This window comes from Camelina sativa, chromosome 15 (assembly GCF_030686135.1).
Source record: "Camelina sativa cultivar CO46 ecotype springtype chromosome 15, ASM3068613v1".
NCBI classification, from domain to species: Eukaryota; Viridiplantae; Streptophyta; class Magnoliopsida; order Brassicales; family Brassicaceae; genus Camelina; species Camelina sativa.
Genome location: NC_141894.1, coordinates 25,856,444 through 25,883,081, shown reverse-complemented (window position 1 = coordinate 25,883,081; position 26,638 = coordinate 25,856,444). Strand labels below are relative to the sequence as shown.

The window sequence follows — 26,638 nt, the reverse complement described above, 5'->3', positions numbered from 1 at the left end:
CAAGGGCTGTTACAGGAAAACACAGATTTAACTGCGAATACTTCACGTTCTACTGTTTCTAATCGAGCACCAGCTACAACAGAGGATCAAGCGCTGCGTCGTTCTACACGTACACCAGCATATCGTTGTTTCACTTGTGGAGAACCAGGTCACAGACAAACCGCATGTCCAAACCAATCAAGATGAGGTCTCTTAATTGAGGAAGTTGATCCATCTTATGATACTTACAACGATGATGTTGAGGAGACAAATACCCTTGAGAACACAGATCTTACCAGTCATACAGGTCCTCTTTTGGTGGTTCGCCGCATCTGTTTAGCACCTCAAGTTATGGAGGAACCATGGCTTCGCACAAATATTTTTCAGTCGACTTGTACGGTTAAAGGTAAAGTGTGTCGGTTCATTATTGACTCCGGTGCCTGCCACAACATAATCTCAGACTATGCAGTTCGCAAATTGGGTCTTGAAAAAGAAGCACATCCTTATCCATACAAACTCACGTGGTTAAAAGAAGAGACCGAATGTCGAGTAACACATCGAGCACTTGTTTCGTTCTCGATTGGTTCGGTTTACAAAGATAAGATGTATTGTGATGTTGTGTCTATGGATGTGGGTCACTTGATTTTTGGAAGACCATGGCAATACGATAGAGAAATCACTCATGACGGGAAGCGCAACTCTTATGTATGATAATCGAACAATCACATTGTTGCCAAAGGAACCTTCTGCCACACCGCCTTTGATTATGCCTCACAAGGACACGACAATTACTAAGTCTCCGTCCAAACCCGCTTTGATCTGTTCACGTGGTACTTTTGAAGAAGAGTTTCACCAGACCGGGTTTGCCTTTGCTTTACTCTCAGTTTCAAGTGATTGTTTACCAAACTACTCTCCTAATCTTGCATTGAGCACGCTTTTACATGAGTTTCAAGATGTCTTTCCAACAGACCTACCTAGTGAGCTGCCGCCATTACGTGATACCCAACATCATACTGATTTGTTTCCAGGAGCTACGCTCCCTAATCGACCTCATTATCGGATGAGTCCACAAGAACATGAAGAACTAAGACGTCAAGTTGAAGATTTAGTGGCTAAAGGTCATATTCGCGAGAGTCTTAGTCCATGTGCAGTTCCCGCTTTGTTGATTCCTAAAAAAGATGGCTCTTGGCGTATGTGTTGTTGGTGTATACCTTCTTGACCAAATTGGTGCTTCCAAAATCTTCTCAAAAATAGATCTCAAAAGCGGTTATCATCAGATTCGGATTCGCCTCGGTGATGAATGGAAAACAACTTTTAAGACTCGAGAAGGACTGTTTGAATGGCTTGTTATGCCTTTCGGATTATCGAACGCACCTAGTACGTTTATGAGGGTCATGAATCAAGCGCTTCGTCCTTTCATTGGGAAATTTGTGGTAGTATATTTTGATGATATACTCATATTAAGTTCTTCTTTGGACGATCATATGCATCATCTACGAGAAGTTTTAGGTGTCTTACGGAAAGAACGATTCTTTGCTGCGAAGCACAAATGCCAATTTGGAACAGATTGTGTCTTATTCTTGGGTTATATGATTTCAAAGGATGGTTTATCTGTTGACGTGTCCAAGGTAGAATCCATCAAATCATGGCCTATCCCAAAAACAATTACCGACGTAAGAAGCTTCCACCGTCTCGCATCTTTTTATCGACGTTTTGTTCCGCATTTTATCAGCATTATGGCTCCGATTACAGACTGCATGCGTGAAGGAAAATTTGAGTGGACCAAAATGGCGGATCAAGCGTTTGAAGTCATTAAACACAAATTAACAACGGCCCCGGTTCTCGTCCTTCCCGATTTCTCCTTGAATTTTGAGTTGCATTGTGATGCTTCTAAGCTAGGAATTGGAGCTGTTCTTAGTCAACAAACTCGACCCGTAGCCTATTTTAGTGAGAAATTATCGGGTGCTTGAAGCCGGTACAGCACATATGATGTGGAGTTCTATGCTATAGTCCAAGCCATAAAACATTAGAAGCATTATCTTTGTCACCGTGATTTTGTTCTCTTCACAGATCATGATGCTCTATGCCACCTTGATAGTCAAGCGAAGGTTTCATCTCGACATGCAGCGTGGATTGCCTTTCTCCAACAATTCACATTTACAATTAAACATCAATCTGGAAAGCTGAACCGAGTTGCTGACGCTTTAAGCCGTTGTCACAATCTTCTCACGACTATGCATAATTCAGTTTCTGGCTTTTCCTCTTTTGGTGAGTTGTACGTCACAGATCCGTATTTTGCTCGTATATGGACTGAAGTGCAAAGTGGTCTTCACAAAGATTTCATATTACAAGATGGTTTCTTGTTTAAAGGGAACCAACTATGCATTCCTGATTGCAGCCTTCGTTTGAAAATCCTTGAAGAACTCCACTCCGAAGGACATGTTGGAAGAGACAGAACTCTCCAACTAGTTACAGCATGTTACTTCTGGCCTTCTCTTTGTAGGGACGTTGAGAGATTTGTTGAAAGGTGTCGTGCATGTCAACAAGCTAAAGGCAAGGCGTCTAATGCTGGTTTATACATGCCTTTACCAGTTCCTACACAGCCATGGACTGATATTAGTATGGATTTTGTACTCGGCCTTCCACGTACTCAAAGAGGTAACGATTCAATTTTTGTGATTGTGGATCGCTTCTCAAAAAATGGCTCATTTTGTGCCATGTAAACGAACGACTGATGCTGTCCAAGTGGCACAATTGTTCTTTCGTGACATTTACCGTCTTCATGGCCTCCCTACCTCCATTGTTTCCGATTGCGACACTCGTTTCCTGAGACATTTTTGGCGTTCGGTGTGGAAGATGCTTGGTACAAGTCTTGACATGAGCTCCGCTTATCATCCACAAACGGATGGTCAAACCGAAGTCACAAATCGAGCCTTGGGTACTATGTTGCGTAGTCATGTCGGGAATAACATCAAATCGTGGGAATCGAAGTTACCGCTGGTCGAGTTTGCACATAATCATGCCAACAACAGAACCTTGGGGTTCAGCCCTTTTCATGTGGTTTATGGGATTATGCCTCGAAGTCCGTTGGATTTGTCTACGATGCCAGATAAATCTCGTCTCCATGGAGAAGCAGTGGACTTTGTCGAAAATTTACAGCTCGTTCATCAACAAGCACACAACCATTTGGAGTCTTCGGTACGTTCTTATAAACAAGCCGCTGATAAGCATCGCCGTGAAGTGAATTACCAGCCAGGTGATCTTGTGTGGGTGGTCTTGACAAAGAACTGATTTCCGGTGCGAGAATACAACAAGCTGAAGTCTCGTAAGATAGGACCTGTGGAGATCATTCACCGTATCAATGCAAATGCGTATAAGCTTTGGTTGCCGGATCACATTCGAACATCGGACGTCTTCAATGTTAAACATTTATTTCCTTATCATGGGGACAATAATGAGCCAGATTCAGGGTCGAATCTTCTTCTACCCGGGGAGACCTGATGTAGCACATCTTTACGTGTCACACAAGCTTCTAGAATTCTCTGTTTTTCTTCTTGTTTTGGTTAGTTTTCTAATTTTTGCTGATCTTCCTTTTGTCTCAACTTTCTATTTCTTTTAGGTTTTCCTTTTCAGTTTAATTTAGCTGCTCTATAAATAAGACCTCTAATGCTTGTGAAGAGGATCATCCTTGAATTGAATTAATAAAGAGTTATCTTACAAATCTAAGTTTTGCAAAGAAGTGTATTCTTTCAAGTCTCAAACCTCTGTTTTTTGTATAGCAAAACAGAGTTTCTCCTTTGCTTTTTGTGAAGAAAACAGAGAACCTTGTTTCTTTAGTTTCCCGGGAACGTAAGAAACAAGTCCTTTTCTTTTTTGCTTCCGCTCCATCACGTAGCTTTTTGAGATTATGATTTGATTAGATTAATTAACAAGAGTGTAGTGAGTGCTTTTGTCTCTGTTTCTTTATGTCCTTTTAGCTAGGCTGCATTTGTTGTGGCTATGTTTCTTTTCAGCATTTGTCTCCACTTGTTCTTTTTTTGGTTTTGGTTTTTGACGTTCTATTTATTATTTATGTAAGATGATTAAAAAAGAAAAGAAATTAAAGATTAAAAAAGGGTGTAGCTCAAGCTTCAAGTATATTGACTTTAGTTTGAAGAAAGCTTGAGTTACAACTTAAATTTTAATACTACCGAGTAGGCTGCGATTTCGGTTTATTCAGATTAATCAGTTCGGTTAAATCGGTTTTTGGTTAATTTTTGTTTCTGAAATGCTTACCGAACTTAACCGAAATTAGGATCGGTTCGGTTCGCTAATAATTCGGTTCTTAGCTTTAAAAACCGAAGTAACCGAAATTATGTATTTTATATTTTTATGGTCCAAGTCCAACGGACCCAATGATAAAATACTAAGGAAAAAAAAAAAGAGAAATAGCCCAAAACAAAATTGACTCACTGAAACCTAAATGATTTTAGGTGGTCTTCCACCTTTATCTTCTATTATTCCAGCAACGGCTCAAAAACAAATACCAATCGAAGCCGGCAACCCAATATATAATCTTTTTTGCTATAAATCTATTCATTCTACAGAAAATTTTTTTGATTCCCTTCTTATGTAACTCATCTTCACCGTTTACTTTTGTCATAACCGAGATCAAACGAGGATAATAACGATGTTTCTTGCAGAAAATAGGAAATAAAAAGTATCAAATCGGCTGAAGTATCAAAGAAGAAGAAGTTGCTCGCTTACGCTCCCAAGTCATCGCTGGAACTGTGTATTATCGAAGGCATGAAACGAAAAAGTTGGCTGGATCTAAGAAGGAGAATATATCATTATTAAAATAGTTTTTTTTTTTCTTTTAAAAAAAAATCGGTTAACCATTTGGTTTGGGTGAACCGAACGTTAACTGATCCTAAATCATATTCATTCCGATCGGTTTGCTCAATTAAAAGAACCCGAACCGATTTGCTCAAACTTCGGTTCGGTTTGGTCAAATCGGTTCGGGTCAAAGTCGCAGACCTACTACTGAGTTATGATTTCTAAAGAGATTAGGATTAGAAAAAATATTTAGGAGTTATCTAGATATATATTACTAGAAGTCAACCCGTGCTAGACACATGTTTAGATTATATTGTTTTTCAATTTAAGTAATTTGGAGATTATTAGTTTTTACTTGTTTACTTACCAATGATTATTTTTGTAATTTTAAAAATATAATGATCATATTATTTTTTTTGGTTCATTTGTTTGATGTTATTTGAGTTTTCCTTTTATATATAGTATTAGAGTATTTCAACACATGGAGAAATTTTTGATTGCACAGTAGAGTAGAGTGTTTATGGTTTTTCTCCCTTTAGATTTTTAATACATATTAGAGCATGTGCATTGGTGAGAGACCCATTGAGTTTCTCATCATATAATATTATTTTTGTTAATGTAGAGAAATTTAGGAAGATCTTTCTGAGAATTTGTTAGAAATACCTTTTTTGAGATACTCCTTTTTGAACTTTTTCATTTTTACCGTCTTTTATACAAATTACAATATGTTAAGTTAATTTTAAGAATTTTTTTTAATTCTGGGTTCTCAATTTTACATTTAGGGTATAGTTTTGATGGAGTATAATTTAGTATTTGGAATTTTAAATTTAGAATTTAGTCTTTATACATAGAAAATGAGTATTTTTTAAATGAACAACATGAACAGGTATTATTGAAAAGTGAAATAGGAAAAGAGGTATTTTTGAAAATACGTTATTTGATACTAAGATTCCTAAAAATATATGATACCAATATACAATTAGCATATACTACTCAAAACTATAGAAGTCAAATTAATCAAACATAGTATAAGAAAATGCAACTCATATCGTACCATGAGATAAAAAAGACATCACAAGCTTAACAACATGGTTTTTTAAACATATAATAGTAAAATACAATTTTCGTTTTCTTATAATAGTTTAAAATACGTTTTTTTCTTAAAGATAAAGACTAATAAGAAACAAAATTTACAATGGAGAGACTCATATGCATCGTCCAATAAGAAGAAGTTTTAGCCTACTTTACCACATGAATGCCCAAAAGAAAATAAAAAATAGAGATTCTAAAATATAAGAAAGGAACAAAACCTAACATGTTCAACATATTAAATTATGATAGTTCATTTTTTTCATATGTAGTAATAATAACACAACCAAAAAACACAACAATCTGAAGTAAAAATAAAGAAAGAATTACTCAAATGTTATCCAAAAGTTGGTTTATTACTCATATCTATAAATCTTTTGAAAATTACTAGAATGTTTAGTGCCCTGGGTGTAATTACAATTTACCTCTTGGGTTTTGTTTCTCGAATTTGAGTAAAAAATTAAAAAAAATACACATCAGCAAATTAAAATACACATCAGATATGATTTAACACGTCATTAAGCAGTTTCTTTTAGATCGCAGTTTTTTTTAGATCCACAGTTTTGTTTTCTCTTGTTTATATCAAAGGGAGGGAAAGTGAATAGTTTTAACTGTTCACAAACCGCGAAAAAAAAAATATCGAAACTCTCGTCATCTCTCGTCGCCGGCGATACTCTGTTATTGTCCACTCTCTTGCCATCAATCTCCCGCCATCATCTCTCGCCGTCATCTCTCGCCGTCTTTACTCGTTCTCTCTATCTTCGCCGTTGCACTCTCTTTCTTCATCGTCGCTCTCTCTCTCTCTTCGTCTTCTTCGTCTTTGTCTATCCGGTATGTGTTGACTGTTTAGTTTTGAGTTTTCCGGCTGAATGTGGGTTTTTTCGATGATTTACGGCTGATTGTTGCCGTTGTTTATGACGGCTGATTTGTTAGATCTATTCGATTCGATGGCTGATTTACTTTTTGTTTTATGTTGCGGCTCATTTATTTTAGGGTTTATGGCTGATTTGTTAGATTTATTCGATTCAATGGCTGATTTACTGTTTGTTTTATTTTGCGGCTGAGTTACGGCTGAGTTGTGACTGAGATATTTTGTGCTTTAGATCTGAGTTATGTGTTTGTGGCTGAGTTATGTTATGCTTTGTGTATGAGTTTGTTTTATGTTATGGCTGATTTATTTTATGATTTACTTATGAACTATAACAGATGTCGATGGTGATTATTTCTTCTGAAGAACAAACAAGGGATTATCCCCCAAGACTATACGCTGAAGGAAACTCTAATATAGAGTGTAGAGATATTAACACCAATTTCAGGATGAGAGAATTCCCTTAAATTAGGGAATCAATAAGACTGGATAAGTGGGAAAAAACGAAGGATGTACCTATTGTAATAATCTCTAAGCTAGTTGATAGCCAATTCGTCTGGTCTAGTAAGGTTGTTCATTTCCTACTATGTAACCAGTTAAGGGTACATAAGAAGGAGCTTTGGTTTGTGGTCGGCGGTCAACCTATCAGGTTTGGGTTGAATGAATTTCATTATGTGACGGGGTTAAACATAGACCCAATGCCTACTGAACGGTTTGAACTTGAAGAGGAACACAAAGAGTTCTTCAGACTTTTGATAGTGCCTGGTGGGGCAGGTCCAACGCTACTTGAACTCAGGGAAGCATTAAAAGTGTTTTGGGGATTGGTTAACCCTGATTGATATGCTCAAATTTACCCTAGAGCTACTCTCTCAAATTAAGAGATCACTGCAGTACTTAGGGGTCGAATTCCACAAGGACTCAAGACTACACAATAAATTATAGAGTTTTATAATTATGCTAAACAGATTAAATTGAATTAAAAATAGCAATGCAAAATATTAAATAAAGCTTGTTGTAAATTCAGAAGATCAAAAAGCTAGGCCTAGGGAATTTCTCAGGAAATTATGAAATATTAAATCAATCAATAAATTAGGATTCAAGCAATTAAGAACAGATCTAGAACTCTAAACACTTTTGTAAATTAAATCAGTTCTCACTGCAAATAATATCTAAATTTAAAACCAGAAAATCCAAATCTCTTTGTAAAATTCTAGGTAATAAATCAGCTTTAAAAACAAGTTTAGATTGTCCACAAAATCACTTAATCAAATCTCTTTGCAAGAAATAATTTTGCTCATCAAAAGGTTTTTGTCAGGAAAATCAATTATATTCTCATATCAATTTATTTTCCTAAAGTATTAATTCTAGGTGATCAATCAAGAATTAATATGAAGAACAACCTAAGATGAAGATCTAGCAAGATAAAGAATCCTAAATAAACAGATCTAATAATTCATAAAATCCCTGTGAAAAACCCTAAACCTAACAAGCAAACTACTCAGACATAATCAATGAAGAACAAGACATGTTTCTGAATAATAAGCAATTGAAATTAAAAAGAGTAAGAAGGAGTTCAAGAAATTCTTCTCTCAAAGCAGTTCAGATCTCTCTCCCAAAAGCTCTCAAAATCTCACAAGATTGCAGAAAAATAAAACTTGATAGAATGAAACTTGAGGGTTTGGAAAACCTAAAAACACTATTTATATGTCCTAAAACACGTCAGGGACTTATGTTGCAAATGTGGAAAACTTTGGGGCAGATTTGTAAATTTTCCAAAACTTGGGTCTTGAGTCGGCATAGATGAGTGTCGATCGATGCCTCCTATCTTGGTGTCGGTTGATGCTCCTGCTTTCATCCGAGACCAAATTGATTCTTCAAGATTTATGTTCCAAAACATCCAAATTGCTCCATTTTGCTCCTTCCATGCTAAAAACCTGTAAAGACTCAAAAACAATCTAGAAAACAAATCAAAAGACTCTAAAAGACTTCTTATATCATGGTTAAAAACCACAAAAACCATGATATATCAACTCCCCCAGACTTAGCCTTTGCTTGCCCTCAAGCAAAACAGAAACTTAGACCTGTGAAAGAGGTTTGAAAACTGGGAACTCACTCAACTGCATAATGATTCTTATTTGCACTCTTCATTTACCTGACTCAAGAACTTACTTCTTATACTTAACCATGATAAGCATCAACATTCCTTACTCAAATCCCACAATCCTCTGGAATCTCTGAAATCTCCATTGTCATCTCATTAGTCAATATTAAAGCACAAATAAGGTGAATTCTTACCTTGGGTGTATTGATCAGTGGCATATGGACTCTTTTCAGGCCAAGACTTTCTTCTTACATCTCCTTTCCTCTCCCTTTTCTCACTTCCATTATTTTTTCTTTTTTTTTTTTCAAAGGTGTAAGCGAATACCAGGGTCATCGGTAATTTACCTACCCCTCGCTTCCAAGCTTTGTGTGATCATTTGACTCAAGAGTAGAATAATAAGGTCACAGGTAATTTACCTACCTCTCTAAACTGATCAAAATCATCTCATCTTTTATTCTCTCTTTTTCTGATTTTTTTTTTTTAAAGCACTGAAGGGAAGAGAGAGGGGAGACATACTTTGAAAAATTGCACTGTCTTGTATGGCCTGAAGAAGAAGTCTAGTCCACTGATTTCCAACCCCAAAGTAAGAGATTAAGTCCGGTTAAAATCCTGATAAAAGTTGAGACAACGTTAGATCAATCAGATATCCATTGAATAATGGCTTTCAGGATTGTTGATAAGGCTCATAGTCTTTCTAAGCTTCAGTTCTGAGATCAAGCATAAACAAGTAATCATTAGAGTGTTAGCCAAATAAGAGAAATCATTAGTCAAGATCATAATTCCCAAAGATAAAAAGAAAAATTTGAAAAATTTGACTCAAACTTTATGGTTTTGACTGACACAACTGAAAATCAAAAACAGAAAACATAGTTAATACTAACCTCCCCCAGACTTAAACAACACTGTCCCCAGTGTTATCAAGTAAGAGGAAAGCAAAAAAAAGAAATAAAATAAACAAAAATCAAAATCAAAAGAAAAAGAAAAACCTACCAGTGGGTTGCCTCCCACTAAGCGCTTGTTTTCAGTCATTAGCTTGACTGTGCTGGAGCTCAGGCATCTGGAGGAGCAGAACATGGCATTGAAGTCCTCTTCATCCAAGGTGGTGTATAAGCTTTAGGTGCATGAGGCTTGCCCAGTATGCGAGGAACAAGACCAAGGCGGGATTTAGGTATGGGAGGGTATCTTTTCTGTCCTGCAAAATCATCAACAGAAGAAACAAGCGCTCTACGATAATCTCGTGGCTTGGTTAACTGCAAAACAGTTTTTATCTCTTTGAAATTCTTGTTGATGATAGGAGGAAGTTTAGGAGAAGAAGATGCATACCTTGGCCTTACCTGAGGGCTCTGGAGTGTGGAGTGATGACTCTTCTGTTTGGGAATAGGTTTCTGACTTGGAGCATCAGTTTTGGACAAGCTTTGTCGCGGTCGTGGAGGGGTGTCAATCGATACTCTCTTGGTGGCATCGATCGACACTGAGCCTGATGCTCGTGTTGCAGAAACTTTTTCAACAGAAAAAGTCTGTCCATCAATAGTAGGAACTCTCCTCAATGTATCCATCTCAAAACTCATACTCAAACCATCCACATTCAGTGCTATGTGTCCCTTCTTCATATCAATGACTGCACCAGCTGTAGCCAAGAAAGATCTTCCTAAGATGAGAGGATCTTTAGGCTCTTGATCATACTTCAGCACCACAAAGTCAGTGGGAATCATGAAGTTTCCAACCTTAACTGGAATATCCTCTAAAACACCTTCAGGAGTTCTTCGGGAGCGATCAGCTAGGATTAGAGAAATCTGAGTTGGCTTGAATTCTGTCATCCCAAGTCTCACAACAACAGAATGTGGCATCAAGTTGATGCTAGAGCCAAGGTCACAAAGTGAGTGAGAAAACCTTCCTGCTGAGATTGAGCAATCAAGTACAAAGCTTCCAGGATCTGGTAACTTCTTAGCAGTCCTACATTGAATGATTGCACTCACTTCCTTAGAGACAACTACCTCCTGCTTTCTCTCCTTCTTCCTCTGAACAGGCTGGTTCAACAGAATTGCACTAACATCCTTAGTTAGCAATGCTCCTTCTTCAGGGCTCAAACCATTGGATACCATTCTCTTGACATAGCGCTTAAGTGGTGGTGAAAGTTTCACTGCATCAATTAAAGGCATCTCAATCATCACCTTATCCATCATAGTCTTGCATCTAGCTTCCCCAAGCTCCTGCTTAGACCTTCTTGGCTTGGGAAAAGGAACCTTAGGCTTGTAGACCCTTTCAACAACAGCTGGAACCTGAGATTTTGTGTTTTCCGCATCTGACTGAGATGGGTGTCGATCGACACCCAGGTGGTGTCGATCGACACCATCATCTGGATCCGACAGATTGGCCAATTTTTCTCCTTGTTCTGCAGAAACAATTTCACCATCATCTTCATCTCTCACTGATATGGCATTGCAAGCATGTCTGGGGTTTGACTCAGTTCTTGCTGGAAGATAATTCTCTTGCCTTTTGACAGACCCAGCAGTCTGTGCAACTTGAACCTCCAGCTTCTTAACATGAACATTCAATGCTTCTATCTTTCCATTCAGCTCAGTGTAGACATTGTCAATCTTTCCATTGAATGTCACTGTCAAATTCTCTTGTCCTTGCAAAAGCTGCTCAAGCATGGCTTCCATTCTACTCTCTGAAGAATTCTTAGGAGGTGGAGACTGATAAGATGAGTTCCCATAGGTTCTTGTATAGCCATTGTTTTGTTGCTGCTTCTGGTCACCATTGTAAGGTCTGTTTTCTTGCTGATTACCGAATCTATGTCCCTGATACCCAGCTCCATACACATAGTTGACATTCTCCTCTGAATTCTCTGGCTCTGGCTCAAACGTCTCAACTTCAGCAGCAAATTGGACTGACTTCTTTCCCACAAGAAGATTGTGCACTGAATCAAGCTTAGCACTAACAGAAGCTAGCTGATTTGCATCAAACTCTCCATGCAGTCTCTTTCTTTCAGCATCAGCTCTTTTAGTGCTATTGCTAGAAGCCAAATTCTCAATCAAAACTTCTGCATCTTCTGGAAATCTTGTCTTGAAGTTCCCATGACTTGGAGCATCTAAAGCTAACTGATACTTCCAGTCACACCCTCTAAAGAAGATACTCAACAGTTGTACGCTTGAAAAACCATGGTGTGGACAGTCTCTTTGATAAGCTTTGAATCTCACCCAAGCTGCTTTGAAAGCTTCATCTGGTCTCTGCTTGAAGGAAGACAGCTTGATTCTCAACTCATCTGACATTGCATCATCATAGAAGTGGTTGAGGAAGGTCACCTTGACATCACGCCAGCTTGTCAATGATCCAGCAGGCAGTTGTTTCAACCACTGAGATGCCTCTCCTGCAAGTGAGTAAGGGAAGAGTTTGCAGAAGATGTAGTCCTCTGTCACCCCATTAGCCTTGATGCTAATCACCAGATCCTCAAAATGCTCAATGTGATCCAAAGGCTTCTCATTGGGCAAAGCAGAGAAAGGTCTCTGTCCAACCAGTTGAAAGTAAGCAGGCTTCAACTCAAAATCATTCCTCTGAAAAGGGGGAGGAACAATAGCAGACCGGTTCTCATACACCAGATCAGCCCGGTTGTAGTCAGCAATGGTCCTGATCAAGTCCCGGTTGTTCTCCTGTCGTCGAACTGGGTTCTGTACGTGGTTGGCAGCTCCACGCACGTCTGCAGGTGGGTGTCGATCGATGCCACCTGGTTGGTGTCGATCGACACCGTCGAAACCATCAGCTGGTTCGTCGACAACAGCAATTTCAGCAATCACATTGCCCTCAGCATCAATCTTTTGGCCCTGCTCATTGCGCAAGTGGCCCTCTTGATCCCACAAAGCACCATCCTCATCTCGCATCAAAATGATTGGGTTAACCATCTTCAGAGATTTGGCTGCTTTTCGGTTCTCACGCTCAAGTTTTCCTAACTCTTGGTTTGAAAGCTTCAGAATTGGACCAGTCTTGTTGCTCCTTGTGTTAGGCTTATTAGGCATACACCTGAAACACACAAGAGAGAAGAAAACAAAAGCGTGTTAGTTTGAAAATAAAAAGAAAAATTTAGACAAAATCAAAAACTCAAATCTAATGGTAGATCAAAGAGTCCCCGGCAACGGCGCCAAAATTTGATATGCTCAAATTTACCCTAGAGCTACTCTCTCAAATTAAGAGATCACTGCAGTACTTAGGGGTCGAATTCCACAAGGACTCAAGACTACACAATAAATTATAGAGTTTTATAATTATGCTAAACAGATTAAATTGAATTAAAAATAGCAATGCAAAATATTAAATAAAGCTTGTTGTAAATTCAGAAGATCAAAAAGCTAGGCCTAGGGAATTTCTCAGGAAATTATGAAATATTAAATCAATCAATAAATTAGGATTCAAGCAATTAAGAACAGATCTAGAACTCTAAACACTTTTGTAAATTAAATCAGTTCCCACTGCAAATAATATCTAAATTTAAAACCAGAAAATCCAAATCTCTTTGTAAAATTCTAGGTAATAAATCAGCTTTAAAAACAAGTTTAGATTGTCCACAAAATCACTTAATCAAATCTCTTTGCAAGAAATAATTTTGCTCATCAAAAGGTTTTTGTCAGGAAAATCAATTATATTCTCATATCAATTTATTTTCCTAAAGTATTAATTCTAGGTGATCAATCAAGAATTAATATGAAGAACAACCTAAGATGAAGATCTAGCAAGATAAAGAATCCTAAATAAACAGATCTAATAATTCATAAAATCCCTGTGAAAAATCCTAAACCTAACAAGCAAACTACTCAGACATAATCAATGAAGAACAAGACATGTTTCTGAATAATAAGCAATTGAAATTAAAAAGAGTAAGAAGGAGTTCAAGAAATTCTTCTCTCAAAGCAGTTCAGATCTCTCTCCCAAAAGCTCTCAAAATCTCACAGGGTTGCAGAAAAATAAAACTTGATAGAATGAAACTTGAGGGTTTGGAAAACCTAAAAACACTATTTATATGTCCTAAAACACGTCAGGGACTTATGTTGCAAATGTGGAAAACTTTGGGGCAGATTTGTAAATTTTCCAAAACTTGGGTCTTGAGTCGGCATAGATGAGTGTCGATCGATGCCTCCTATCTTGGTGTCGGTCGATGCTCCTGCTTTCATCCGAGACCAAATTGATTCTTCAAGATTTATGCTCCAAAACATCCAAATTGCTCCATTTTGCTCCTTCCATGCTAAAAACCTATAAAGACTCAAAAACAATCTAGAAAACAAATCAAAAGACTCTAAAAGACTTCTTATATCATGGTTAAAAACCACAAAAACCATGATATATCACTGATCATCGTAAATGGTTGGGGCTGTTGCTTTTTCAACACATTCGACTTTATGGTTTGCATCATAACTCTAGAATTCCATATGAAAGTGCCAAAAGAGTTTTTGATGATGAAGCGATGAAGATGTATCTGTGGGGTCGGTCAGCATTTGAAGCTCTTGTTGATTCCATAAAGATGTTGAACCCTACGGGAAAGTCGTACACCCTTAGTGGGTTTACACCCGTGTTACAGGCTTGGGCGTATGAGTCCATCAAATGCTTTGGAGAACGGTTTGGGAATGCATCAGCTGAAGATGGTGGCATACTGATGCTTCAATGGGGTGGAAACCGTACACGTTCATCGCTGGAAACCATAATTGCTGAAGAGATCAAAGCGCTTGGTGAGGTAAGGTTTATATCTGGTTGAGTGATTGTTTAGTAATGGATTAGTTATGATTTAGTTATGGATGAGTTATTGTTTAGTGACGACTGAATTATGGTTTAGTAATGGCTGATTTATGCTTTAGTGTTGGCTGAGTTAAAACTTACTGATGGGTTTCATAATCTCTTATGTTACAGCTGCGTGTGATTAAAATGGTTATGAAGGAAAATGGCTGCGAGCTATTTCATTTATGGCCAGAACAAGAAGACGACCCAGCAATTGATCGCCTGATCGAAGACATACATATGAATACGTGAATACGTTTGTTAAAGGTTTTTGGGATGTTAAGGGGAGTGATAAGAAGAAAAAGAAAAAGAAAGCTGAAGCAGTTGTTGAGTCTGAATCTCCTCCCGCAAAGAAGCGGAAAGTCCAGAAGAAAGTTTCCAACAGTCAGGGTGGTGAAACTAGTGAAGGAGTTGCACAGGAGAGGAAGAAGAAAGGAAAAAAGGTAAGTGAGGAGGAAGATGCTGGGGAAGATGCTGGGGAAGATGGGTCAGTTAGAACTATGTACGAATTGATCTCTAAGTTAAACAAAAGGTTTGACACCTTTGATAGAAACATTGAAAATGTATCGGCGAATCTGGAGAAGAAGATGGATGAAAGGATTGAAACCAGGCTTGGATCTTTTGAGATGGACCTCAAAAAGATGAAAGAGCACGTGCTTTCAATGGATTTAGGGCAAACTGGTCAAAACACGACTGACCAGATTTTACATTTGGGACATGGACAGGAATTTCAGACATCAAAAGTAATGCCAGATTTATCTTTGTTTTATGGCTGATTTTTCAGAATGTTTAGGCTGAGTTAATATAATTTTAATTGTCTTCGCTATGATATACAGGAAAAGAACTCTTTGACTTCTCCAGCTAAGAAACCAGCTGATACGAAAACACAGCCTTCCACGAGGAGAAATGCCAAAGAGTTAGAGGCATCAGAGAAGGCCAAAGAGTTAGAGGCGGCAGAGAAGGTAATGTCTGATTTATATTTGTTTTATGGCTTATTTTTCAGAATGTTTAGGCTGAGTTATCATAATGTCTGATTTATCTTTGTTTTATGGCTGATTTTTCAGAATGTTTAGGCTGAGTTATCATAATTTGAATTTTCTTCGCTATGATATACAGGAAAAGAACACTTTGACTTCTCCAGCTGCTAAGAAGTCTCCAGCTGATACGAAAACACGGCCTTCCACGAGGAGAAATGTCAAAGAGTTAGAGGCGGCAGAGAAGGCCAAAGAGTTAAAGGCGGCAAAGAAGGCTAAAGAAGTAGCTGCGTCAAAGAAGCCCAAAGATGTAGCTGCGGAAAAGAATGCCAAAGAAGTAGCTGCGGCTGGAGGTAGAGGTAGAGGTAGAGGTAGAGGTAGAGGTAGAGGTGGTAGGCCGCCTAAAAATCCTACTGCTGCTGTTGTTAAGCCGTTGAAATTTGTACTACCTGGAGGTTTGAATAAGGGAGAAGCTGGTGCAGAAGCTGGTGCAGAAGCTTGTGCAGAAGGTGCTGATGTTTATGATATTACATACGAGTTTTTTGCTGAAGCCAACTCACTTGAACCTGAATCTGAGGATGATGGGGAGGAAAAGATTAGGCTTGAAAGATTTAAAGCTTTAAGGCTGGAGAGTGTTAAGCTGTCAGCGGATGGGAGTGCATTGAATACACAACAAGATCATCCAAGCTGGAATTTCCCTTACATTGGAGACAACGGACTGACGTGCATGAGGAAGAACTGTTCACTTGGACCTAGAATATATGATCCTCTGGCACCTGTTGATCCGGTCAAGTTGCAGAAACTTTTGGAGTTCCTAAAGAGCACCGAGTATGACCCTTTAGACCCTTTTGCTTAACAAGTTAATAACAGCTTGTTAACATTATATTAACTTGTGTTTATTTGTTTCTTAGGAATATTCCGTTAGGCAAAGGCAAAATCGAAATTGAATTCTATAGGGTGCTAATCACCGAACGAAAGGACTGGCCAGTGAGGCCAGAAGAATATGGTAAATATGGGTGGCTTACTGATGAAGTAAGTTTATCTTAATGTATTAGTTATTGTTGTCGTTGTCTGACTTATATTACATTATGGCTGCGTTGTTGTTTACTACTCAGTGTTCTGTTGTACAACACATGGGCGCGTTTATGAGAGTCCTTAGGTGTAGGTACAAACGAGATCCATTCCCATTCCACAACAAATGCATTGCGTTTATAGACCCGTGGTTCACCAGTGATATGATTCGTGATCATTATAAGATGTTCCAGATTAAACCCAAGTTTTTTACAATGACTGGCAATAGTTATGAAAGTTTAGTTAAAGGTTTGATTCCACAAGATGAACCGACTAATTTGAAGTGGATAGAAGATGTGGATCACCTGTATATTGCTCCACAAACTGGAGGCGATCACTGGGTGGCGCTGCACGTGGATCTCATCAGAAGGCATATTGATTGCTAGGATAGCATCATGGGACAAGTAACCGAAGACAGTGAGCTTAGAATGTTGAATGCTTGTAGGGTGTTTACGCGGATGATTCCAGCAATGATGAACGTTAACGTTCCTCACGAAATTCGTACACCTACTTTCAAACAGTTTACCTTCAGGAGGAGGACAGTCTCCAAGGTCCCGCAAAACGTACATGTTGGTGACTGTGGCGTGTACACTTTAAAGTTTATAGAATGTCTAGCGCTTGGTGTGTCTTTCGATGGAATCTGTGATCAAAACATCCAGGGTATACGTGTTAAAATGGTAGCAGAAATCTACAATGAGTCACCTGATTTTATGAATCAGTTCTCGTAAAAAATATTTGTATTTCTTTTGGTAGGACTTGCACTTGGATATGTAAAAAAGCATTTGGATTTCTTTTGGTAGGAATTGTACTTGGATATTGAAAAAATTTGGATTTCTTTTGGTAGGAATTGTACTTGGATAAGAAAGTCCTTTGTTTAGTATCTTTTCAATGTTACGGCTGAGTTATGTACTTCACACGGCTGAGTTATAATTAAATATTAAATAAACATATATGTTATGGCTGAGTTATATATTTCGAACGGCTGAGTTATCTACTTCGTACGGCTGAGTGAGTTATGGCTGAGTTATGTACTTGGTACGGCTTCGTTTAGTCTTTCGTGCCATGCCTCGATATTACAAAAAAATGTTGTTGGGGAAGCCCAAACAATAATTATGTGCCTGCTCATATCCACACGCGTAATAAATTTATAAAGTTAGCTTTTTCACAATATATTATACAAAATAATTAAAATATTGAACTCAAAATTCGAATAAAAAATCTAAAAATTCCGACAAAGTGACTAAGTGATGGCTGAGTTATTGACTTAGATGGCTGACTTATGAAATATTCGTAAATTTACATTATTATAACTCAACATTTAAATGTACAGTTGAATTATGAATATTACAATTATTATAACCAATAAAAAGTAATAATTATAGAGAAAAATTGATTTTTACAAATTCTCACCAAGAATGTGTAAAACATACAACACATGACGTTTAGGGGTTAGGGTTTGGGTTAGGTTTGGGTTGGGGTTTAGGGTTTGAGATGTAGGGTTTAGATGAGTAACATTATTTGATTTTTGGTTTTGGTTCTAATGTGTTTTAATGTGTATGGTTTAAGATGGTAATATGGATATACTAATATTATTACCATTTGAATATTTTTTTAAAAACTCAAATTTTTTTTGGGTTATTTCCGGTTATGGGTCGGTTATATTAATATCTAACAATAAATAACCCAAAATATATTGTAATTAAGTAGATTAGCCTAATATAACCGAAATTAAGCCGAATATATCCAAAATTAACCAAACATACCAATTCAAAAATATCAAATTGGAAAATTTATTTTATCGGTTCGGTTCGGTTTAGTCAGTTATTTAGTCATTCTAATTTGAGGGTTGGTTGAGATATCGTTTATGACGGCTGAGTTATAATTAATCATGACTGAGTTATTAAAATAGATTGATAAAACACCACAACATAGAAAGTTCATATCAATTCCAAATAAAAAATAAAACAACGGAGCTTGACTAATCTCACAGATACTTGTTCAAGCTCTCAAACTTCTTCTCCAGCGCGTCATATTTCTTTTCCAAATACAAGATCATTTCTTCTTGAATCTCGATGCGCTTCTTGGATGCATCCAAGTCCTGCTTCATCTCATTCTTCTCCTCCTGAATAACCCTAAACTCTTTGCGCACTGCATCAGTCCACCACTTTCTGAAACCGCAGCCTTGACCGGGACCCTTACAAATAGTACATAATTCATATTAGACTAAAAAAAAAAGTCAGAAGCAGAACACAAAACTCAAAAATAAGAGTACAAAAATCTTTACATTTGTGATGTCATTCGGACAACTGAAATAACGTTCTCCTCTCGTGGTAGGATCAATAGAAGTGGCAACGAGAAGCACCGCACCGCAATTACACCCGATTGGAACGCCCTTGTCACGCCTCCGGATTTCGCCGTAGCTCATTTCCATATTTATTTCATTACGATTCAGCTCCTACAGTTCCACAAACACAATATTAAGATAATGCTTTGAGATTTCAGCTAGTGCTTTAGAAGCAGTTTTCTCATCAGCCCTGGAGTTGCCGCCGTAGATATCTCTATTTGCCATCATCTTGACTCGATCTCGATTACTGAAGCAATAAATCACAACAAATCCCACAATTTATACTAAAACAATATATCGAAGGACGTCGTTTGACAGTAATATGTTACGGCTGACTTAGGATAGTCAGTTAAATTAACAACTATATTACGGCTGACTTATGCAACGGCCATAATAATGGTGTTATGGCTGAGTTATCCGACGGCCATATTAATTTATTATATACCCGCTCGGGAATGCAAAAAGGGTTGTTGGGGAGACGCAAACAATAATTATGTCTCTTGTTATCATCCATACGCGTAATAAATATATTTTAAACAATTTATTATTAAAAAGGAATTCAAAAATTTGAAATCAAATTTTTGAATTTATTTTTATTTATTATTAAAAAAAGGGGCCAGTAATTTGACTAGGTAGTGGCTGAGTTATTGACTTAAACGGCTGAGTTATGAGATATTTGTAAAATAAGGTTATTATAACTCAAAATTAAAATTTAGAATGGAAAAATGAATATTACTATTATCATAACCAATAAAAATAATAATTATAGACAAAGAGTGATTTTTACACATTCTGATCAAAATGTGTCAAACATACCAAAACATGACGTTTAGGGGTTAGGGTTAGGGTTAGGGTTTATGGTTTAGGGTTTAGGGTTTAGATGAGGTAACATTGTTTGTTTTTAATATAACAGTTTGGTTTTGGATCTAATGTGTTTGGATTAAGGTGGTAATATGGATATACTAATAAGAGTACCATTTGAATATTTTTAAAAAATTTTAAAATTAATTTTTGGTTGTTTTCGGTTATGGGTCGGTTAGATGAATATATAACCATAAATAACCCAAAATATATTGTAATTAAGTAGATTAGCCTAATATAACCGAAATAAGCCGAATATAACCGAAAACTAGGCAAACATACCAATACAAAAATACCAAATTGGGAAAAGTTATTTTTTCGGTTCGAATCGGTTTAGTCCGTTATTTAGTCATTCTTAATTTGAGGGTTGGCTGAGATACCGTTTATGACTGCTGAGTTATCTTTCCAGAATCGACAGTTTTCAATGAGAGGGAAAGTGAACGGTTTTTAACCGCGAAAAAAACTCTCTGTCCCTATCGTCGGCGAAATCTCTCTCTCTCTTGACGAACCCTAATTCCGCCGGCGATAATCTGTCTTTTTCTACTCTCTCGCCGTCCTCGCTCGATATCCTCATTCGGTCGTCGCAGTCTTGTTTGTTTCCGTCTAAGCCATCTTGTCTTCGAGTTCGGGTATGTGTCTTCCTCTTTATTTTTGAGTTACGGGTGATTGTCGCCGTCGTTGATGGTTGAGTTTGGACTGAGTTATCTTATGCTTTACGGCTGAGTTATGTGTTTGTGGCGGAGTTATTATATGCATTGTGTTTGTCATATGTTATGGCTGATTTATTTTATGCTTTACTATCAGATGGCTAAGGATATTTCTGAAGAACAAGCAAGGGATTACCCACCAAGACTTTGGCCAGAAATGAAGTCTATTCTACATACTAAACAAATTAACACCAATTTCACGATGTTAGAATTACCTCAGATTAGGGAATCAATAGGACTGAATGCGTGGGAAAAAACGAAGGATGTACCCATTGGAATAATCTCTAAGCTAGTTGATAGCCAATTCGTCTGGTCTGGTAAGGTTGTTCATTTCCTACTATGTAACCAGTTAAGGGTACATAAAAAGGAGCTTTGGTTTGTGGTCGGCGGTCAACCTATCAGGTTTGGGTTGAATGAATTTCATTATCTGACGGGGTTAAACATAGACCCAATGCCTACTGAACGATTTGAACTTGAAGAGGAACTCAAAGAGTTCTTCAGACTTTTGAAAGTGCCTGGTGGGGCAGGTCCAACGCTACTTGAAGTCAGGGAAGCATTAAAAGTGTGCCGGGGATGGGTTAACCCTGATCATCGTAAATGGTTGGGGCTGTTGCTTCTTCAACACATTGGACTTTATGGTTTGCATCATAACTCTAGAATTCCATATGAAAGTGCCAAAAGAGTTTTTGATGATAAAGCAATGAAGACGTATCTGTGGGGTCGGTCAGCATTTGAAGCTCTTGTTGATTCCATAAATATGTTGAACCCTACGGGAAAGTCGTACACCCTTAGTGGGTTTACACCCGTGTTACAGGCTTGGGCATATGAGTCCATCAAATGATTTGGAGAACGGTTTGGGAATGCATCAGCTGAAGATGGTGGCATACCGATGCTTCAATGGGGTGGAAACCGTACACGTTCTATGATGGTATCAGTAATTGCTGAAGATATCAAAGCGTTTGCTGAGGTAAGGTTTGTATCTGGTTGAGTGATTGTTTAGTAATGGATGAGTTATGATTTAGTTATGACTGAGGTATGGTTTAGTGATGGCTGTGTTATGTTTTAGTATTGGCTGATTTATGTTTCGTGATGGCTGAGTTATTATTTACTTATGGGTCTCATATTCTCTTATGTTATAGCTGCGTGTGACTAAAATGGTTATGAAGGATGATGTACGCGAGCTATTTCATACGTGGCCAGATCAAAAAGACGACCCAGCATTTGATCGCCTTATCCAAGACATACATGGGGATAAGTTTGTTAAAGGTTTTTGGGATGTTAAAGCAGCTGTTGACTCTGACTCTCTTCCCGCAAAGAAGCAGAAAGTTGATTCTGACTCTCCTCCCGCAAAGAAGCAGAAAGCAAGAAGGTGGTAGTTTCCAACAGTCAGGGTGGTGGACCGGTTGGAACTCTCATTGAGTTGGTGTCTAATTTAACCTCAAGGTTTGACACCTCTGAAAAAAAACATTGGAGATAGAATAGAAGAGAGGATGAATGAAAGGTTTGAAACCAGGTTTGTATCTGTTGAGAGTGATCTCAAGCAGATGAAAGAGCACGTGCTTTCCTTGGGTGTTGGGCAAACTGGCCAAAACACTGTTGAAGACCTTCGGGATGAACTGTAGTCACAAAACACTTATAAAAATTTCATAATAAAGAACCTGTTACCAGAAGACCTTCAGGATGAACTGTTGTCACCAAAAAGTCCACCAAAAAATCCACCAGTACTAGTAGTTCCAGGAAAAATGCACCAAAACTACTCTGTCAACAGTCCTCCGGTAATGTCTGAATTATGTTAATGTTATGGCTGAGTTTACAGAATGTTTAGGTTGAGTTATCATTATCTTCAGTTGTCTTCGCTATGTTATACAGGTAGTTGGCAGTGGTTTGGCTGGGGTCAGTAGGAATCTGAATAAAGAGTTTGATAAAGATGATCCTCTTAATTTCATGGAGAAGTCTCCAGCTGCTACAAAACCAATTCAACGGCCTAACACGAGGAAAAATGCCAAAGATGAAAAGAAGGACAAAGAATTAGATGCAAAGAAGGCCAAAGATGAGGCGGCCGCTGCGAAGAAGATCAAAGAGTTGGCGGAAAAGAAGGCCAAAGATGAGGCGGCGGCTGCAAAGAAGGTCAAAGATGAGGTGGCGGCTGCAAAGAAGGTCAAAGAGTTGGCGGAAAAGAAGGCAAAAGATGAGGCGGCGGCTGTAAAGAAGGTCAAAGAGTTGGCGGAAAAGAAGGTTGGAAATAATCCGCCAAAGAGAAGAGTTAGAAAGACTACTAAGCCTAATCACGTCATTCAATTGCAATATGTAGAACCTGATTTGAATGAGGGAGAATCCGAAGCTGGTGCAAATGCTGGTGCCGACGCTGCTGACAGCAGTATATGTGATATGACAGCCGAGATTATGGCTGAAAACAATATCCTTGAACCTGAATCTGATGATGATGAGGAGGAAAAGATTAGGCCTGATAGAATTAAAGCTTTAAGGCTGGAGAATGTTAAGTTGTCCCCGGATGGAAGTTCATTGAATAAACTACAAGCTACACAAGCGAGGATTTTTCCTTATATTGGGGACAACGGACTGACGTGCATGAGGAAGAACTGTGTACCTGGAGCTGGAATATATGATCCTCTGGCACCGGTTGATCAGGTCAAGTTGCAGAAACTTTTGGAGTACCTAAAGACAGCCGAGTATGACCCTTTAGACCCTTGTTGATCACATCTTGTTAAAATTATATTAACATGTTCTTATTTTTTTCTTAGGGGTACACCATTAGGCAAGTCAACACCAAATATTGAATTCTATAGGACTCTCATCACTGAAAGAAAGAACTGGCTGTCTGATACATTTGGGTGGCTGTCTGATAAAGTAAGTTTAACTTAATGTCTGAGTTATTATGTTTACGGCTGAGATATAATACATAATGGCTGAGTTATTATGTTTACGACTGAGATATAATACATAATGGCTGAGTTATTATGTTTATGGCTGAGATATAATACATAGTGGCTGAGTTATTATGTTTACGGCTGTGTTATAATACATAATGACAGTAGGTGGCAGTGGTATGATTTGTTATTGTTTACGACTAACTTATATTACATTATGGCTGAGTTGTTGTTTACTAATCAGTTTTCTGTTTTACAGCACATGGGCACGTTTATGAGACTCCTTAGTATTAGGTACAAACGAGATCCCTTCTCATTCCACAACAAACACATTGCGTTTATAGACCCGTGGTTCACCAGAACGATGATTCGTGATTATAAGATGTTCGATATGAAACCCAAGTTTTTTAAAATGACTGGCAATAGTTATAAAGATTTCGTTAAAGGTTTGATTCCACTACATGAACCGACTAATTTGAAGTGAATATAAGATGTGGATCACATGTATATTACTCCACAAACTGGAGGCAATCACTGGGTGGCGCTGCACGTGGATCTCATCAGAAGGCATAATGATTGCTATGATAGCATCGTGGGACAAGTAACCAAAGACAGTGATAGAAAAATGCTGAATGCTTGTAGGGCGTTTAACAGGATGATTCCAGCAATGATGAACGAGAACGTTCCTCATGAAATTCGTACACATACTACCAGTCAGTTCGGTTTCAGGAGGAAGAGTGCCTCCAAGGTCCCTCAAAACGTACAGGTTGGTGACTGTGGTGTGTACGCTTTAAAGTTTATAGAATGTCTAGCGCTTGGTGTGTCTTTCGATGGAATCTGTGATCAAAATATCCAGGCTATACGGGTTAAAATGGCAGCAGAAATCTACGATAAGGCACCTGATTTTGTGAGTTCAGCTTAAATAATGCATTATGTCCTTCGATTCGTTTCTTTTGTTAGTATATGCATTATGTACTATGATATGTAAAACATTTGGATTTCTTTTGGTAGGAATTGTACTTGGATTTGTAAAACTTTGATTTGTCTATTTTCAAAATTATGGCTGGTTTACGGTTAAGTTACGGCTGATTTACATACTTCACACAGCTGACTTATGAAATATTTGTAAATTAAAATTATCATAACTCAAAATTAAAATATAGAATGAAAAAAATGAATATTACAATCATAATAAGCAATAAAAAGTAATAATTATAGACAAATATTGATTTTTACACATTCTGATCAAAATGTGTAAAACATTCAGAACATGACATTTAGGGGTTAGGGTTAGGGTTAGGGTTAGGGTTAGGGTTAGGGTTAGAGGTGTATATTTCATATTTCCAACATTATGGGTTTTAATATAACAGTTTGGTTTTGGTTATATTGTGTTTGGTTTAAGGTGGTAATTTGGATATACTAATATCATAACCATTTTTCAAATTTCAAAAATTTTTGAAATTACTTTTCGGTTATTTCTGGTTCTGTGTTGGTTATATATAACCATAAATAACCCAAATGTTATCCAAATTACCGTAGCAAGCTGAATATAATCGTAATTAACCGAAAATACTAATATAAAATACCAAAAGGGGTAAAATTAGTTTTCGGTTCGGTTTGGTTTGATCGGTTATATAGTCTTATAATTGTAGTAATGGCTGAGATATAGTTTATGACGGCTGAGTTATCGTTTAGGGTCTTCACAATAATATGAAAACGTATTCTTCTTTCTATCCTGGGTCTTTCGTTTTGTCAGATTCCTGATAAATTATCTAACTAAAAAATATCTCGATATCACAAAAAGTGTTGTTAGGGAAACGCGTAAAAGTACTAATTCTGTGCCTGCTCAAATCCACACGCATAATAAATTCATAAAGTGAGCTTTTTTATATTATGAATTCATAATAAAATTATGAATTCATAATAAATTCATAAAATAAGATTTTTTCACGCATTTTTATTTTTTGTAAAAGTATTTGTCCGATAATTGAATATTAAAATTATTATAACTCAAATTTAAATTTAAAATTATTATTCAAAGTGTTACGGTAAAGTGATGTCTGAGTTATCCAATATTGTGGTTGACTTATCGAACTTTATGGTTGAGTTATGATTCCGTAATGGCTGAGATATCGTAATAGCGACTGATTTATATTAATATGAAAATACAACATAAACGAAATCATAAAAAAAAAATACAAAATCATAGTTTGTAGTTCATAGTTCATTAGTTCATACAGAAGACGACAAAAAAGTACAATGAAAATCACTTTTTGAAACCGACGTCATCTGGGCCAAATTCTTCAAACATATCGACCAAATCATTCCAAGTCAGCATCTCGGGTTTATTGCCACCACTCGCCCATATCCTCTTGAGAGCACGTATCTAGGATCTGAATAACGTTCTAGCCACCAAATTAAACTGCGTCCAGACCGTTAAAGTATGCTTTGGATTCCACGTGTATTTACGCTACAATTAAAGAAAAGAAACAATAAGAGTATAGAATAATATCAATATGGTTTGTTTTATTGATCTTACCGCGAGGAGGAGAAACCACCATCTCTTAAAGTGGAAGGGAATCAAGCGGTACGTCGGCCACGCATGGTGCCAGTTGTGTTGAAGTATTCCTCCAATCGCGATAGAGAGAACGTGAAGGAACTTGAACCACGTAACAGTGGTTTTGTCAACCCAGGAACCCACACCAGGGTTTAGAACCGGAATATTCTCCCAACCAGTGGCGCAAATGATCGCTTCGACATCTCTAAAAAACTGTCCGTCGATGTGAGGAACAACTTCCATGTCGATAGGAAGATGTAACAGATAGACAGATCTGTGATTTAGGAGTAGATAAAGAGAAACAATAGAAACGAAGAATGAGATGAAAGAGAGTCAGACATATGAATGAGGAGAATATAAAGGAAAAACAATAGGAAAAACGAAAGGTCGCGTCTATTCTCCCGCTTGTGCTGTGATGTGTTGTATGGATTATGGTTTCCATTCTCTCCGCTATGGAGACTATGATATCATGTGCAAAAACTGTTACCTTCTGTGGTTGTCCCTCAAAGTCTCTGAGATCCTTTAGGGTTTCCAGCAGTGATTTCCAGTTTTACCTTATCAATTTGTGTCTCTAATTTCTGTTTATTTTAAAATAATTATTTTCTATTTATTCGTCTAGTTTCC

At 37.5% G+C, this 26,638-nt stretch overlaps 1 protein-coding gene and 1 pseudogene across 1 annotated transcript; one reads left to right on the top strand and one right to left on the bottom strand.

Annotated features, from left to right (window-relative positions):
• Positions 1–4,681: 4,681 nt before the first annotated feature.
• On the bottom strand, positions 4,682–26,257 carry LOC147927118 (uncharacterized). Its single transcript, XM_087487310.1, has 3 exons — positions 26,049–26,257; positions 11,641–12,287; positions 4,682–4,746 (listed from the first exon to the last, which is right to left on the bottom strand). The coding sequence occupies exons 1-3, from the start codon at positions 26,255–26,257 to the stop codon at positions 4,682–4,684; spliced, it is 921 nt and encodes a 306-aa protein (XP_087343436.1).
• On the top strand, positions 12,009–12,109 carry LOC147927119 (small nucleolar RNA R71; annotated as a pseudogene).
• Positions 26,258–26,638: the final 381 nt, after the last annotated feature.